The 14,845-nt window shown below is 46.4% G+C and overlaps 1 protein-coding gene across 1 annotated transcript in view; it reads right to left on the minus strand.

The window, feature by feature from the left end:
- Positions 1-14,845, minus strand: part of BMP7 (bone morphogenetic protein 7) — a 45,915-nt gene that overhangs the window by 9,314 nt on the left and 21,756 nt on the right. The window contains exons 2-3 of the mRNA XM_035344037.1: positions 11,781-11,973; positions 1,035-1,183 (exon numbers count right to left, since the gene is read on the minus strand). Of these exons, the coding sequence (XP_035199928.1) occupies positions 1,035-1,183; positions 11,781-11,973 (342 nt within the window). The remainder of the gene's footprint in view (positions 1-1,034; positions 1,184-11,780; positions 11,974-14,845) is intronic.

Below are 14,845 nucleotides of genomic sequence, written 5' to 3' on the forward strand. Positions count from 1 at the left end.
CCTTGGCTGAAATCCGTAGCATATAAATAAATAGCTGGCTTCCTTAATGCTGAAAAAAGGGATTGACCTTTGCTGTAAAATCACTAGCTGAGGACTGGGGAGGACGGAGTGATAAGGTTTTATGAGTAGAAGAGTGTGAGAGTGACGCTGTATTATCTGTAGTGTTCAAGGGATATTAAGCCTACTTCCAGCTAGTGCTTTCCTGTGGACTCCAGCCTGGGTCTTGGTGGTTTTCCTCTGTGTGCACCAGAACTGGATGTGCCATGACTCTGGACACGGTGTCTGTAATCCCAGCTACTTCCTTTAGGAGGCAAAGTGAAAGCTAAAAGCAAGGACAAGTGCTTGAAAACAGGTTAAGCTTGTCTTGGGTGAACAGCCCTTCTCCTTACTATTTTAGTTTGAAGAGTTAAGATTATCTTGTAAATCAGGCTGAATTTGAATCTTTGTGCAAAGATGGCAAAGGGCATCTGTCATTAGGGTGGGGACCGGTAACTTCCATGGAGAAGCTCCTGCTTTGTGTCTCTGAATGATCTGTGAATGCAGGAGCCCTGAGAGGGCAGGTTAAAACAAACCCTGGGCACCTCTCCGTGCACAGGTCTCACGAGTAAAATCGCCCTTTCGTGTAATGGCTGTTCGTTTGCTTGTTTCAAAATTGCTTTGTAAAGTATTGTCTACTGGAAATGTTCATAAAAAGCAATAGTAAATGTTATCATAGACGCATAGCTGGAGAATGAATTTCTACTGCTACAGAGGAAATGAAAATGGTTCCTAAATATTTTCTGAATCTGAAAGTACTTCGTGCCAGTTGACGCCAGCCTTTTACATCACTCAGCTTTGTCTTTCTACACGTAGCAGTTTCCTCCTCCCTCCTCGACTGGAATTGTCTCACTCAGAAAAACCTGAAGTGGTGGGCACAGGGAGCATAACTCATGAAATCCTATTCAAAGAAAAGAAAACTGAATGCTTAAGGTTTCCCCTGGTTGAGCTCATCTACCCAAAACGGAGACTCCTTGACATTGCTGTCTGAAACTCACCGTCTATGCTTTCCACGGATAGCTGCAGGCCAAGATTGTGCTGTGGATTCACCACCCAGTGATTGCTGGTTGCAGTAATGTCAAACACCAGCCACCCTTCTTCTGCAGCCCAGATTGTTCGAGAGTCGAGCAGGAACAAATCTGAATCCCTGAAAAACAGAAGTGCGATTTCTTGTTACCGGGGCTTTCCACTGGGGTCTCTACAACGTCCACATGCCCGCGTTAAGCAACACGCTCGGTCGGCCGTTCAGGAACAGGCACGATGCTGGAGCTGGGCTGGCGTGCTTTCCTACCTAATCACCTTCATATGAAGTGCTTTTCTTCTCTCTTTAAAAAAGGGAGGATGGGTTGAAGCAGAGTTGAGGTGGTTTTGGATTACTTTGCTGCTGCAGTTAACCTTAGAGCTGCTGATGCAACTTCAGAAGAAATGCTTGCCAGGCACAGATTTGCAAAATTATTGTTTGCATATGCAAACTCAGTAATTGGGCAGACAATGCTGCTCATTATCCTTTCCACACATAATTTCCTGACTTTTACGCATAATTGTAGCACTGGTGCAAGCCAGCTGGAACACTGTTGTGCATATATTAACATATGTAATGGTTTTTTAAATTTGTTCGTCTGAGGTTACAGATAATTGATTGAGGCAATAACCCTCTGCACGGTCACAGGTCTGCATAATGTTGGGTGGCAATTTCCTTTCAATTTGTTGCTTACATCTTTAAAAGGCCACTGCTGGATTATTCTGGTTGGAGAAATGAAAACAGAAGCTGAGAAAGATCGGGAATAGAGAGGATTTCTTGCATTTAAAAAGGGTGAAATCATTCTGGATTTACAAAACATTTCCTGGCGAATTTCTGTAAAATGAAAATTTGAGAAAACACAGGTTCTGTAAAGAAAGGAGCCTTCTCTTAGCAGGAATTAAGAAAGAGGTAAAACTTGATGGAAATAGTACAGAATTGGATGGTGGCACAGCTCTTTTATTAAAAAAAAAAAAAAAAAAAAAAAAAAAAGCAACAACTTTACAAGAACAAAGAAACCCGGTGGAAGTGTCTAGACAAGCCCTGTAAGGGCTGCTTCTGTACCTGTAGTGCACAAACACGATAACTTGTTTAAGTGTAATTATATCCTTTTGAGTGAAGAAATATCCTTGGAAAACCCTTTAATTGTGTCCTCAAAGCTTCAAGAAAGCCCTACTAATTTTATCGCTATTGATTTGTCAGTGCAAATACATATATATCTGTAACTTTGTTTACTCAGTGCCTCTTGTTTGCACAGAATATCAAGTGATCAGAATTGAATCCCAGAAGAGCTGTCAGCATAGAGGCTTTTGTCTCTCAGATTTTAGTGATTATTTTCCCTGTGAGATACCAAGAAATTAGAGGCTTTTGTCCCGCAGAGCTGACTCAAAACAGAAGCAGAGTTTTATTGTGATGTTTTTTGCTATCTATCCTTTCAACCTTTGTGGGCTGGGGCGTATAAGAGATGATGGCTTTCCTCCGTCAGCTAATAGGTGTCACTGCCTCTGGCTCTGTGTGGGCTTACAAGAAATTAAACTTCTGAAATTAGTTCCTGCAGAGAACGCAAGCACATCATGGAGCACGTGTAAAAGGAGGTCCTGTCGTTTCCCCAGCGTTTCACTTTTCAATGAAAGCGTTTTGCTTTCCTTTAAACAAAGTTTGGGTCTGGGGAAGAAGCCCTACATCAGAACTGACCTTGCCACAACACTTCCTTGCCAGCACGAGGGGTTCTACGAGGAGTATTTTGGTGGATGTTTGGGCAGCCACAGCTCAGGAAGGGGCCATGGTGCAGGCGATGGAGAGGCTCAGCCCAGGTGCTGGGATTTACTCAACCACCTCCACTCGGTGCACCCGAGATAGCTGAAGACAAATGGTGCAGATCACCCCTCCCTCCATGCGTGCACTAGTTACGGGAAGGCATGATGCTTGAGCACAAGCCAGGGGGGCAGATTTCCTGGGGTTTCATCCCCACCCAGGAGCGATGGCTGTGTGCCCGCAGCACATGACACAGCCACACGGACACCTCCCGCCCTTCCCTGTTTACAGCACGCGGAACAAAACGCGTCCCAGGGGAGCTGGGGATGAGGAGTAGTACGGATTGGCCCGTTCCAATGGCTGAGTCCAAGTTTCCAGAAGTAAAGGGCTTTTATATTCACATACTGCATCATTTAAGCATGGCCCCTGACTGGAAGTCATGATTCACACAGCGTTTGGTTAACAGGGACTTGGCTTGCTTGGTTTTTCTCCCTTGTAGTTTGCAGGTTGAAGATAATAGCAATAATGATAACTTTTTTTTTTTTTTTTTTTTTTTTTTTTTACCTACTGCTCAACTGCAGCGTTATTACTCAGAAAAACCAGCCTTTAAGCTTCCCGTGCTGACATGATGCAATCGGGGTAACCAGACAACATGAGGCATCAAGTACCAGGGTGAGTCAGGCTGGGAAATTGTATAATGCGTTTGTTTTCCTGTAGTTACAGCAATGTGCAAACAATAGGCCTGGAGGGGAAGCCTGAAGTTAGAGAGATCAAAGGGACCCACTAAAGGGAAATGTCCTTCCCACACACACTTGGAACATTTGGACCCAAAAAGGCCTCGTGTCAGATGCTCCCTGGAGAGGTTCAAGCGCTCCTGGATTTGCACTTTCCACTCCGGCCCACCAGCAGCGGCCAGGGTGGGGATGCAAAACCTGACTGGCGTTGCAGGCAGAGCATCTGAGGCTCCTGAGGTTGTGGCGCCTGTTCCAATGAAAAGAAACCTCCCGTTCTCTTAAAAAGAACAACCTCCCATGAAGTGAAATGCCCTGCTCCCCAAAGACTTATGGCAAAACAACATTGAATCACTAGCTAACAGGCAGCGAGCCCTTCAGACATCATTGCTGGGTAAGTCATAATGAGCAGAGCAAAGAGATGTTATTCTGCTTAGCCTTACACAAAATTTGTTCTGAGGGCTCCTGTCTAATGAGTTGTTACAAGAGTTAGTGCTAGTTAAGTCTAGCTGATATGTCTGGTTTGGGTTTCAGATTTGAGGTAAAGATCTAAGCACAAAGGTAAAAGTTCTAGTGCACGTCTCAACCAGCGGTACCTTACCTAGTGACTGTATCCGTATTTAGAGCATTCTTGGAGCAATGTCAACAATGGTTTTACAACCAGGAGGCAGGGAACCACTTTGGTTCCTTGTTCTTTCAGTCCCTTCATTTAAGAACTTCAGAGCATGTGACGAACTTCACTGAGCCTTCTACCAGACCGAGGATACGGAATGGAACATGATCCTCATTTTACAGAAAATTAAGCTGGGACGTGGAAACGTTAATGTCTAGATTAGAGTTACATAAATGATGAAGTCTGTATCCAGACCACAAGTATGTTTTGTTGAGACCACATAAAAATGGCTCAGCATTCAAAGTACTTAGATCAGTGGGAGTGTCAAAGCTTTTAGTGATGATAAGACTCGGGGTTTTCAGATCAGTTTTCTCAAGCAACAGGCTGCTGCTGGAGCAGCCTAAGGTGAGGACGGGAGGTTGGCACTTGTCTGCTGATGGCTTCAGTAGTGTCTGGTGCTGGACACCAGAAAGGAGACACACCTCCTGGTAGAAAGCACTGCTGGAAGTTTGTCTGCAGGTCATATAGTTGCTGTGTGGTCTATAAAATTTCCTCTACTAACTCAGTGTTTTCTGGACTGAAGGTTGAATAACAAGGATTGCAAAGTGAGGCTGGCTGGGGATGATGCACATGAGATCGTGTCTGGAAAGCAGCTGGAGCTATGGATGTGGAAGGGCTGAAGCTGCTAAAGGGCTGGGTGTGAGCAGGGACATGGAGGGCTGGTGGCATGAGGGGGCTAAGAAAGGGTGATCAGTGGAAAAGGACTGGAAAAAGTGAGGTTCATGGCAAGGAGTGGAGAAATACAGGAGACAAAGAAAAGGCAAGTAACAGCATCCTGAAAGGGAAGAGTGAGGAAGAGAGTTGCTATGCTGCAACCCCCAAAATTCTAAGAGAAATGATTAACAACCAGGCAGCTTCATGAAAATAGCAAGTATGGGCTCTGCTTTTTGCTGGGGTATTTTTTCAGCCTCTTGGATATGCTCTGGTTTGTAGCCATAAATGCTAAATCAAAAGTGCAGCATCTCTCCTAGCCACCTGGCCTGGTGGGTTCGGTCATAAGGACGAGAAAGGACTCTCTCTGAGACTGTCGAATTATGAGAGTCATCAGTTCTGCAATAGCAAGGGAGAACAGTAGATGAAACTCTGCAATTAAAAACCATAATGCTCTAAGGTCTGTGGTTCTGCAGGGTAGCCCTCTTAGCAAGCAGCACCTGCTTTTGTATCTGTTTTCTTCCATCGCTCTCCCCATCCCCCTTGTCAGCTCTGTTATTTCAAGCTGCTGGTTGACAAGTGGTAGTAAACACTAGTGAGCACTTCCAAATGGGATAAAAATAAATGGGAAGAAGCACAGGCAGAAGACAAGGTGACTCTTGGCAGCTCTCCTTACACTGCAAAACGAGCTGATGGCTGCGATGTGCTGGCACTCCAGGCTGCAAGCACCTCGGAGCCTTGGTGGCTCTCCTGGCCATGTCCTGGCAGCAGCCAGCCCAGGGTGCTGCCAGCAGGTCCTGCCGTCCCCTGTCTGCCTTTCAGGCATTTGCTGGCCCAAAGAGCACACCGAGGCTGTCTGGCCGCTGCGCAGCTCTAATCCCTACCTGCTAGTTTGAGGAATTACAGATCTAGCAGCGTTTTTAAACAATAACCATATTGTGACACCTTGCAGCCGTAGACTTGAATTGCTTTACAAATATGGGTCAATCCTCCCACGTCCGTTTTAAAGTGGGAAACACTGGAGGCACAGATATGTTAAATGTCTTACTGACTCAGCTTGTAAACCACAGGAGCATAATCCTATCCTCTTGACTGGTATTATAACCTTAGAGGAGCTGTTTGGGCCACAGGCACGGTGCAAGCTGGCAAATTAACTGCAAGGTAGCCCAAAGACAGAGGTGGCAGTGGGATTGTGGGCAATTCACGTCCAGGTTTGAGCAGGTGGAGGGGGGAGAAGGCAGAAGGTGCATCCTGGGAGGGGGAGAGGAGGTCTCGGATTGGAAGACATCTGTTTGGATTAAAAAACTGCAGCATCCAGATTCCACTTTGCTTGGTGTCATTACTTAAAGTTGGCTGCAGCTGTCCAAAGACAAGCTTAGGAAAATATTTTTCAGACTTTCCTACTCCGAGAGGGCCCCAGGATCTCCCTGGGCCTCTCCCTGGCACTTTTGCAACGCCCTCTGTACACAGCCCCGATGCAGCCCTACTCCCACACCTCCCCTTCCCCGCGCCTCGGATCCCCCCTCTCCCTGCCGAGCTGCCAGCGAGCCCAGCCCGGGGGTCCTGCAGGTGAAGGCACAGACTGCTGGCCTGAAAACTGGCTGTGATGATGGTGAGACAGATCTGTGTAAATTCTGTTGAAGCTTGGGAGAAATTAAATTCACTTTAAAATTTCCTCATGTTCCTAGTTCTACCTCCTCTGTCCCCAGTAGCCATGCTCCCCTCTCTGTGTAGTGTTTGAGGTCATCATCTAGGATTCAAAGACTGATTAAAAGTGGCAATGGGAGAGCTTGTTGCAGAGAGATGCAACATGTTTCCGAAATAGGAAGCCTCCTGTAAAAGCAGTGCTGAGAGAAATGAGGTTATGTATGTATCCCTGACACTGTACAGATGGTTCTGTTCGGTATTGAATCGCTGTTCGTTAGTGCATCCTTAGCTGAGGAAGAGCCCGCTGGGGTTTGCAAAATGCTTCCTGCAGCTACTCGAGTGCCTGTGAAGTCGTGCCTCGCTAAGTGACCTCAGGACTTGTCAGAGGTTTTTGCAGTGGCTTTGAGGAATGGTCTGAAAGAGAGAACTGAATGCAGCGCTGCTCTTGGGGGGCTGCTGGGTTTCTATGCTCAAGTTCCCTGCTGCTGTGCCCGAGAGCATATCAGGATGAGAACAGTTACCAACCCATGTGCACACACATAATAAAAATAATTTAAAAAAAAATGTCAGTACCTTCCTAGATGCTGTTAGAGTGCTTATGGATACAGCCATGGTGCTAGGCACAACGTTAAAACAAACTGCATCTTTCTGCACTGCACCACCCCTGGAACAATCACACTGGTTATTTTATAAAGCTCCAAAAAGAGGATGCATCTGCTTCGCCTGTTGGGTGGGCCTAAGCCTTTCTTAGTTACTAGAATTACATGTTTCAACCCACAACATGGAAACAGACCCCAATGAACAAGGGAGAGGGGTCTGGAGAGGGGCTCAGGTTTGGTCTGGGTGCAGAAGAGGCGTAGTTTGAAACACAAACTAAAGCATTCCAGCTGCAAGTCAAACCCAGGAATGCATCGTGAGAGATCTTATTTTTCTGTAGGGTTGGTAACATGAGCATCCACATCATTCACTGCCTTTGAAGCCTGTGAAATCCATAATGGGCACAAAGTGAACATGTAGCAACTCCATTACAATTACCATAGGCTGGTCAAGTACCTAGCTTCATTCTGTCCAGTAACAAAACTCCCATGCACTTCAAAGGGGTTGGGATTTACTCCACAGTGCAAGTGCTGGGTCCACTGAAACTGGAGCTGAAATTCTGGGATGAAGTATTTCAGCTGCAGAAGGTGCAGACAGATGGGCAGGATCGAGCTGTGGTGTTGAGGAGAACTCCACAGTCTGCATTTTTTCTGTAGCTTTGTGTTAATAAATTGAGGATGATGCCCCAGCTGACAGCCTGCCCAGAACTGCATGGGTACCTTGAGAAAATACACAGGTTCATATCAATTGCAACATGAGTTGGGTATCCAACCTGCTGCTACAAACCCCATTAAGCATCTGTGTCCATCGGGCACTGAGGTCCCTTTGCAGCTGTTGCTTTGGCCATTGCTTGGAACACCAGTGGGAAACGGTAATGGATATTTCCTTTCCAAAGAGCCTCACAAACTATTTTCACGACCTCTCTGTAAAAGCAACAAAGTTCATTTTTCTCAGGCTCCTCTCCACAAGCCTTTTTTAACACATTTCCCACTTCGGTGCCTGAGACAAATGACCTGAGACAAATTGCCTTGCAGCAAGCCCTGTGGTGTGCGCTCCCTCGCTCTGGAGAGGAAGGGAGCAGCTTGGAGCTCCCACAGCACCCAGGCAGGAGGAGACGGGTCCTTGGCCAGCACCCGGCTTCCTGGTGGCAACCTGTACTTCCCACTGCGGGTTTCCTTAATGCAAGCAGGGACTCGATGTCCCGCTGCTCAGCACCCTTCTCAACCCAGCTGGTGGCCTTACAAAGCTCTTTCACAAGCTTTTGGGTGAGGGAACCATGAAGACCAAAGAGAAGTTGGACATGAGTCACTGGACCTTAAGTTGTGCATATGAAAGCTTTGAGACATGTTATTTTAGTCAAAACTTCAGCTGTTTTCAGTGTTTATGATATTAGGAACATTTTTGTTCATGAATGTACTTGTTTGCTTAAAGTGAATAACTGGTGCTTTGTGCCTAAAGAATGCTGTGCATGCTTTTTTATAACCGAGATGTTGTCAGTTTGAAAAGCTTGCCTTGCAGTGAGTTCAGAGATTTGGAAAGTGCAAAAGAATATTTGATTATTTAGTCTGCTTTCCTAAAAACACCTCTCTTTATACCTTCAGATAATTTCTTAGTCCAAGTCCAGAGGGGCATCCAGTCTGCTACGAAGGATGGAGCTGTGCTCTCGTTTTCATGCCGCGGTGTTAGGCCCGTGTCTGCCCACAGCTGCGCAGGTGGATGGATGGCAGCACCCACCCTGTGTTCGCACGTCCCTGTTATTGAGGGGCACAACTTCAGCAGTGTCTGGGGGGAAGGGGGCAGCTGTCTGCCTGGAAAGACCTATGCCTGTGCTTTTCACCCACAGTAAGTTGCAAGCAGAGATGTTGCTGGTTAGCCCTCTGCCAGCCTGCCCGAACTCGTAACGCAAGTGCTGAATTGCTGAGCTGCTGGTGCTCGTGGCTTATCTGAACCGAGGGCACACCAGCACGCCCTCAGAACTGCAGGCGTTTCTCAGGTTTAGCTGGAAATCAAGCTTCCAGCACAGCCAGTGGTCCCTTCACCCTTAAGGAAAAGACCTCCAGCCAGCCACAACTTTCTTTCCAGCTGACTGCAGTGCTGTCTGGGGGCTCCAGGAGCTGTCCTGGCCCCTGCTGTGTGTCACCGTGTGGCACAGGAGGCGATCTGATCCCACCGCTGCCACGGGGAGGCTGGCGGTGCGCTTCTGCATGCTGGTGTGCCCGAGCAGGAGGTGTGCTCTCTAGGCGAGCACGGGCTTGGGGAATATCTGGTGTCTCAGGAAGGCAATTCCAGTAATCTGCTGGGAGATGCCACTGCTGTTTTATCATTGTGAGAGCAGGGGGAGAAGAAAACCCATCTGTTATTCCGTTGGCCATCGTACCTGCCGAGCTCTAGGGGAAGGCACCAACAAAGCAAAATGTGAGCAAAGGTTTCTGGCGGTGCAGGGGGAGGGCTTGGCTTTGTTTTGCTCTTGTTGCTAGCAACGTCGGATGGGTCTGACTTTCCAGCCTGCTCGGGATGAGACAAACAGCCAAGGAAGCATCAAAGTGAACGGGTGTTTTTTGATCAACACTGGAGAAAGTTTGTTTTCTTTCTCTACTTGCCCAATGACACACTAACTTGGATGACTGGTCTGTGACAGAGCTGCTTGGAAAATGTCAGTGGAAAAATGCAGAAAAAGAGCAAATATTTTTACAAATGCTAGTGACAATATTTTTACCTTCAGTCAATCCGAACCAACAGGAGGTTTTTTTCTTTTTTTTTTTTTTTTCAGTACAAACTGTTCAAAACTCAACAGCGGCTGTGCCAAAATGTATGCAAAGGGTGAACATGCATGAACATTCATAAAAAAAGCTGTTCCTGTGGTGAGTGTGATGCAGTAAAACTGCATCTACTCTTGTAGCTGGAACATCTGTATAATTAGCAGTATTCCTCACCTCTTCCACCCAGTGGTTCATGTATACGCCTGCCCTTTGCATGCATTTTTTCCTTTAGGAATAAGAGCCTGTGAAGGAGACAGCTTACAGACAGGCTGCTCCAAGCAGTTGTATTCACAGAACCCACCCAGGAGGTACCTTGCAGCCCTCTCTACAGATCCTTGTAACAAACCTGTGGATGTATCATCTTAAAATTAAGGAGCTGAATGTCATCCTAACTCTGTCAGTAAATGTCCTTGCCACCCCCTCACTGATCAGGCTCTGAAGGAGAACTTCCCTGGCATCCATTCGTGTGGTGAGGAAGGACGTTTACTCTGAGGATATGTTTCTGGCAACTCCCTACTGTCCTGGCACACTGGGCATCTGCCAGCACATATCCTTTTTCTGCTTTTCCCATGAATGAGAAGTTACCCCCGCAAGCTTTTATCTATATAACTTAAATATAGCAAAGGGAGGCCTTTGTGTCTGTGAGGGCTGAAGATGGAAAGAACTTAAATGCTTGGAGTAGGCAGGATCTAACAGGTCCTATGCGTGTTTGTGGCTTGTTGCCTTCTCCTTTAAGAAACCCTAGTTAAAATGCTTGAGTTATCATTGTTTAATAAAAATAGATCAATACTAGCGTAGTCCCTCAAACCTTGTAAATAATTGTCATTAGAAATGTTGAGAGAACCATGAGTTTTATACCCACATGACAGTGTTTAAATGCTTTTGCCATACAGCAAAGCTGGTAGAAAGTCTCACCATTCAGAACTGTTGATAAGGTTTCCTGTCACATTTTAATGGATCAAAAATGCAAAACTATATATTTTTTTTGCTTTTTTATTACCTCCTTTAAAACTATAAAGCCACAATCCTGATTACACTATTGTTTCTTACCCTTTTGGACTTTTCCCCTTTTAAATCCCTAGTGTTTCTCTTTTCATAAACTTAAATTAGGTCTGTAGTATTATTGCCTCATATTTAGTAGTCCTGGAGAATAACTTCTGACTAGCATGTGATTGTAAATACTTTTCATGCAAATAAATGCAGTCTCACTTTTGGTAGGCTTTGTATTTAGAAGAAATGTGCAAATGAAACTAAGTGCCTTTGATAAGCGGTTTGGGATTGCTGATTAATTGGAACCAAGAACAGATGAGAAAATTAAACATATGTTCTTATTCAAGTTCCCCGGAGGATTTATCAGGGAGTTTGGCATACATTAATAATTCCCTGGAATGGATTTAATAGCTCATCTTGTAGTTGCGCACACACAAAACAATCAGTCAATATAAAGAGCATGGTGTCATCTGTCTTTGTTAATTAGGGATCTCAAATGCCTTTGGTAATAAGGGCTAGTAATTAAGCTCCAACTAGAAAGGAAGGATTCAGATGTGGTTTTGCCACCTCAGGATCCATAAGCAGCAGGAGGAAGAGGCTATGTCTGCCAGAAATGTTGAAGTACTTTGAGCCTGTGGCCTCCTCCCGCACTAGCACACAGCCAGGAGCACAGCCCCTGCCCCTCAGCCCCTGGGTGCTCTCGGGGCACCTCGAGGCTGCCGGGCACCTTCACACCTTCACCCCATGCCCTTGGTCGCTGAGCACACGCAGCAGCTGTGTTAGCATCGACCAAGATTTCCCAGGACAGCCCTTGTGCCTAAAGCCCCTTCTGCCAGTGGCATTGGTATTTGTGAAAACATTGGGCAAAAGCCCTTGAAGGCACCTGCTGTGCTCGCATCAGGATTTCCCTGAGGGTCACTCACCTTCCCGGGTGCTCCTGGAGGACCTGGTAGACACTAATCTGGAACGTTTCATTATCGAAGCGTTCGCGGATGTAATCCTTATATATCCTGAACTCGGCGGCTGTCACTGCTTCCCCCTCTGGGATTCTGGAGAGATCAAACCTGAACTCTCGGTAGTGGCAGCGCTGATGGTGAAACTCTCTGTCATGCTCCACTGAAACAGAAAAACAGCCCATTAGCCACCTGCTTTGTTCCCTTTCCCCTCACCATCAAACAAGCTTGCGAGTTGCCACAACAGCAAAGGGCAAGAATATCTGATTGCAGCATCTCACGCTGCCATTGGGTTCGTTAAAGCACAGGACACAAAGCCTCTATCTAGGCTACTAGAAGGATGTAGGTGTTTACTAGGCTGCCTTTGAAGCAGTTTTACCACTGGCTGGCACAGGGAGCGAGTGACTGTTGCGTTTTAATGATTTTTGGCAGCTCTGTGTTTGACAAGTGACTCTGGACATTTGCCACCGATAATGGCCGTGCTGATGTGGGAATCGGCCGAAGGAAACAGAGGGGACTTCACAGGAGTGCTGGCTTGTGGCTTGAGAGCAACACACGCACACATACCCGCACCCACATATACATGCATGCAAATTCCAGGCCTTGAGCCTTTTCATGCCACTGACCCACATTTGGGGCCAGCTGAACTCATTACGGATTCTCAGTGCCACTCCAATGGTTGGAGCTGTTGTTCTGAGGCATCTTTAGCAATTGAGGCTGCAAAGCAAATGTTCAAAATACCTCCTTACATGTATCAACGGGGACTTTGAAATAGCAAGAAGTGCCAGATTCCTCCCGAGACAGCACTGGGATGGCGTGTTGTGCCCCTGACAGACCTGCCTGCCGCTGATGTACGGCTGATGGGCTCGTGCAGCACTGCTGGGGGTGGTGGAGCCGAGGGGCGCCGTGCTGAGGAGACAAAGACCTCGAGCTTGTCCCCTAGCAGGCTGCAGCAAGGGGAGGAGAGGTGTCAGTGCCCCATCTGAACACACAAAGTGCAGTGCCCTTCTTCGAACAAATTCCAAATTAAACAGACAAGTCAGACAAAGGAAACTGGGGAAGCAGAGGTACAAGGGGACGCACGGACTCGCCAGAGGTCACGCCGCACGGCGTTCAGAGGGCCGAGGTTTGAACCAGGGCCTTCCCGTGTGTCCCGGTCCTGTTGTCTGTCCACTTGACCTCCCTGCAGCTCGACTGCACAATTCAAGTAGTTAGCTCTGAGGTTTTCTTGGCAAAGAATGCGCGTCTTTCTACAGGCCTGATTCTCTTCTGGCAGCAGTAAATCCATTGTGTAAATCCATTGACTTAAATGGAATTACTCCTGAAAAAGAGGAGTTTCAGCCTGAGACTGGGAAGCGCTATTTAAATTTACGGCGCTGCACGGCACGAACGTACCTCAGGGGGCTCCCTGGTGGCAGGGACGGAGCGCGGGGAGTCCCCGGGAGCGGGGCCGTGTCCGGCCGCTCGCACGGAGCGGGTCCAGCCCGGCTTTGCTGGCTGGCGGTCGGCAGCTGGCTGCGGGCTCTTCCTCCTCTCGCGCAACATTTCTGCAAGCAGTCCAGGGCTTGCAGTTTGCCACTGTATGATTGCTGCTCAGGGAAATACCTCAGCGCTCTTACTAATAGCTGGGATTCATCTTAGAGGAGTTTTTTAGGTATGAAACCCCTAAACTTTCCAAGACAGAGGTGATTAAGTTCAGCAAATGGTTTTATAGTTTGGGCAGTCTTCGCGTGCACTGAGTGAACAGAGTTATTGTTCCACCTCCAGCTCTAACATCTAGTGCAGCCTCAGGAAGATCACTCACTCTCTCATACCCCGAGGTGTGAGAATTGTGAGTAGTCACCAGCTTTTGTAACACACTTGGCAGGCTAAAACTGCCCTGTAAGTGCTAGCAACCCTATTTAATATGCCTCAATCCCTTCCCTCCAAAATATTCTCAGCAGAAAAAGATATAAAGAGTATGATTTCAGTCTCAAAGGAATTTGTTTGCACCTAAATTACAGAGGAATGGAAAAATATTTTAATATGTAATATCTCCTTTAACCACAACTATAGAAGAATGAATATAATGTTGTGTGTTTTTAATTATATTATGGATAACATCACCAGCAGGGTGGATTACAGATAGGTCAAACTGTAGGATGTACAGCAAGATTTGCTTCCAAAGACATGGGAAGGCTGAATTTTTGAAGGAGGGTGGGTGCACCTTTTCAGTGTTACACACTTGATGACAAATAATCAGTCAATGCTGGTGTACACGCTTTGCACAAAGTCTGACAACAGACACATAAAGATGAAACTTTTTTGGGTGCTGCTAAGAGTTCACAGCGATTCCCACTGCAGAGCACTAGAAAAATGTGTCATATTAGTGTGAGAAATTAATGGCCAGGGTCATAAAATAAAAAGCCCCAGAGCTTGAACTTTCCCATGCTTTGCAGATGTTTGGATATAGGGTTTTGGGCTGAGCCATCTTTAGTGTTAAAGCAAACATTCCTGTGGCTATAGTCATTAAGATCATGAAAATATGTGGATATGTAACTGAAGAAAGAATCCCAAGAAACCCTTCAACTCAGTGTTTATTGTTTTTCCCCTTTTTCTTTGCACTCTGGTCCTATCTGCTGACCCAGAAGTAACAAATCCTTTCAGAACTAATTTATGAGAAACACTGACCCTGAATCAACATCTGTTAGATGACTGCAGTAAATCTTATTACATAATTAAACACCAAAATCTACGTTAAAATAACGTTAAGGGTCTGACTCGAACTCATAAAAGCAAGACTCTTCATTATGAGGACTGAAATCCTATCCTTAATTCATGCTGCTGTGCTTTGGTATTTGTGAACATATGGTACAGTATATATGATCATGCACTTTCTGTAGTCCCCAGTAATACCTTAAGCACAACAGCATGAGGTAAGCAGGGGAGTGCTCAAGGAGTCCGAGTTTCCCGGGTTTGATGGGTGTTAGTCAGACCTTTGACAATTCTGCAACAGGGTTGTTTCCAATTAATTACCTGAGGAGTTTGAATAGGGT

Source organism: Oxyura jamaicensis, chromosome 20 (genome assembly GCF_011077185.1).
Source record: "Oxyura jamaicensis isolate SHBP4307 breed ruddy duck chromosome 20, BPBGC_Ojam_1.0, whole genome shotgun sequence".
Classification (NCBI taxonomy): Eukaryota; Metazoa; Chordata; class Aves; order Anseriformes; family Anatidae; genus Oxyura; species Oxyura jamaicensis.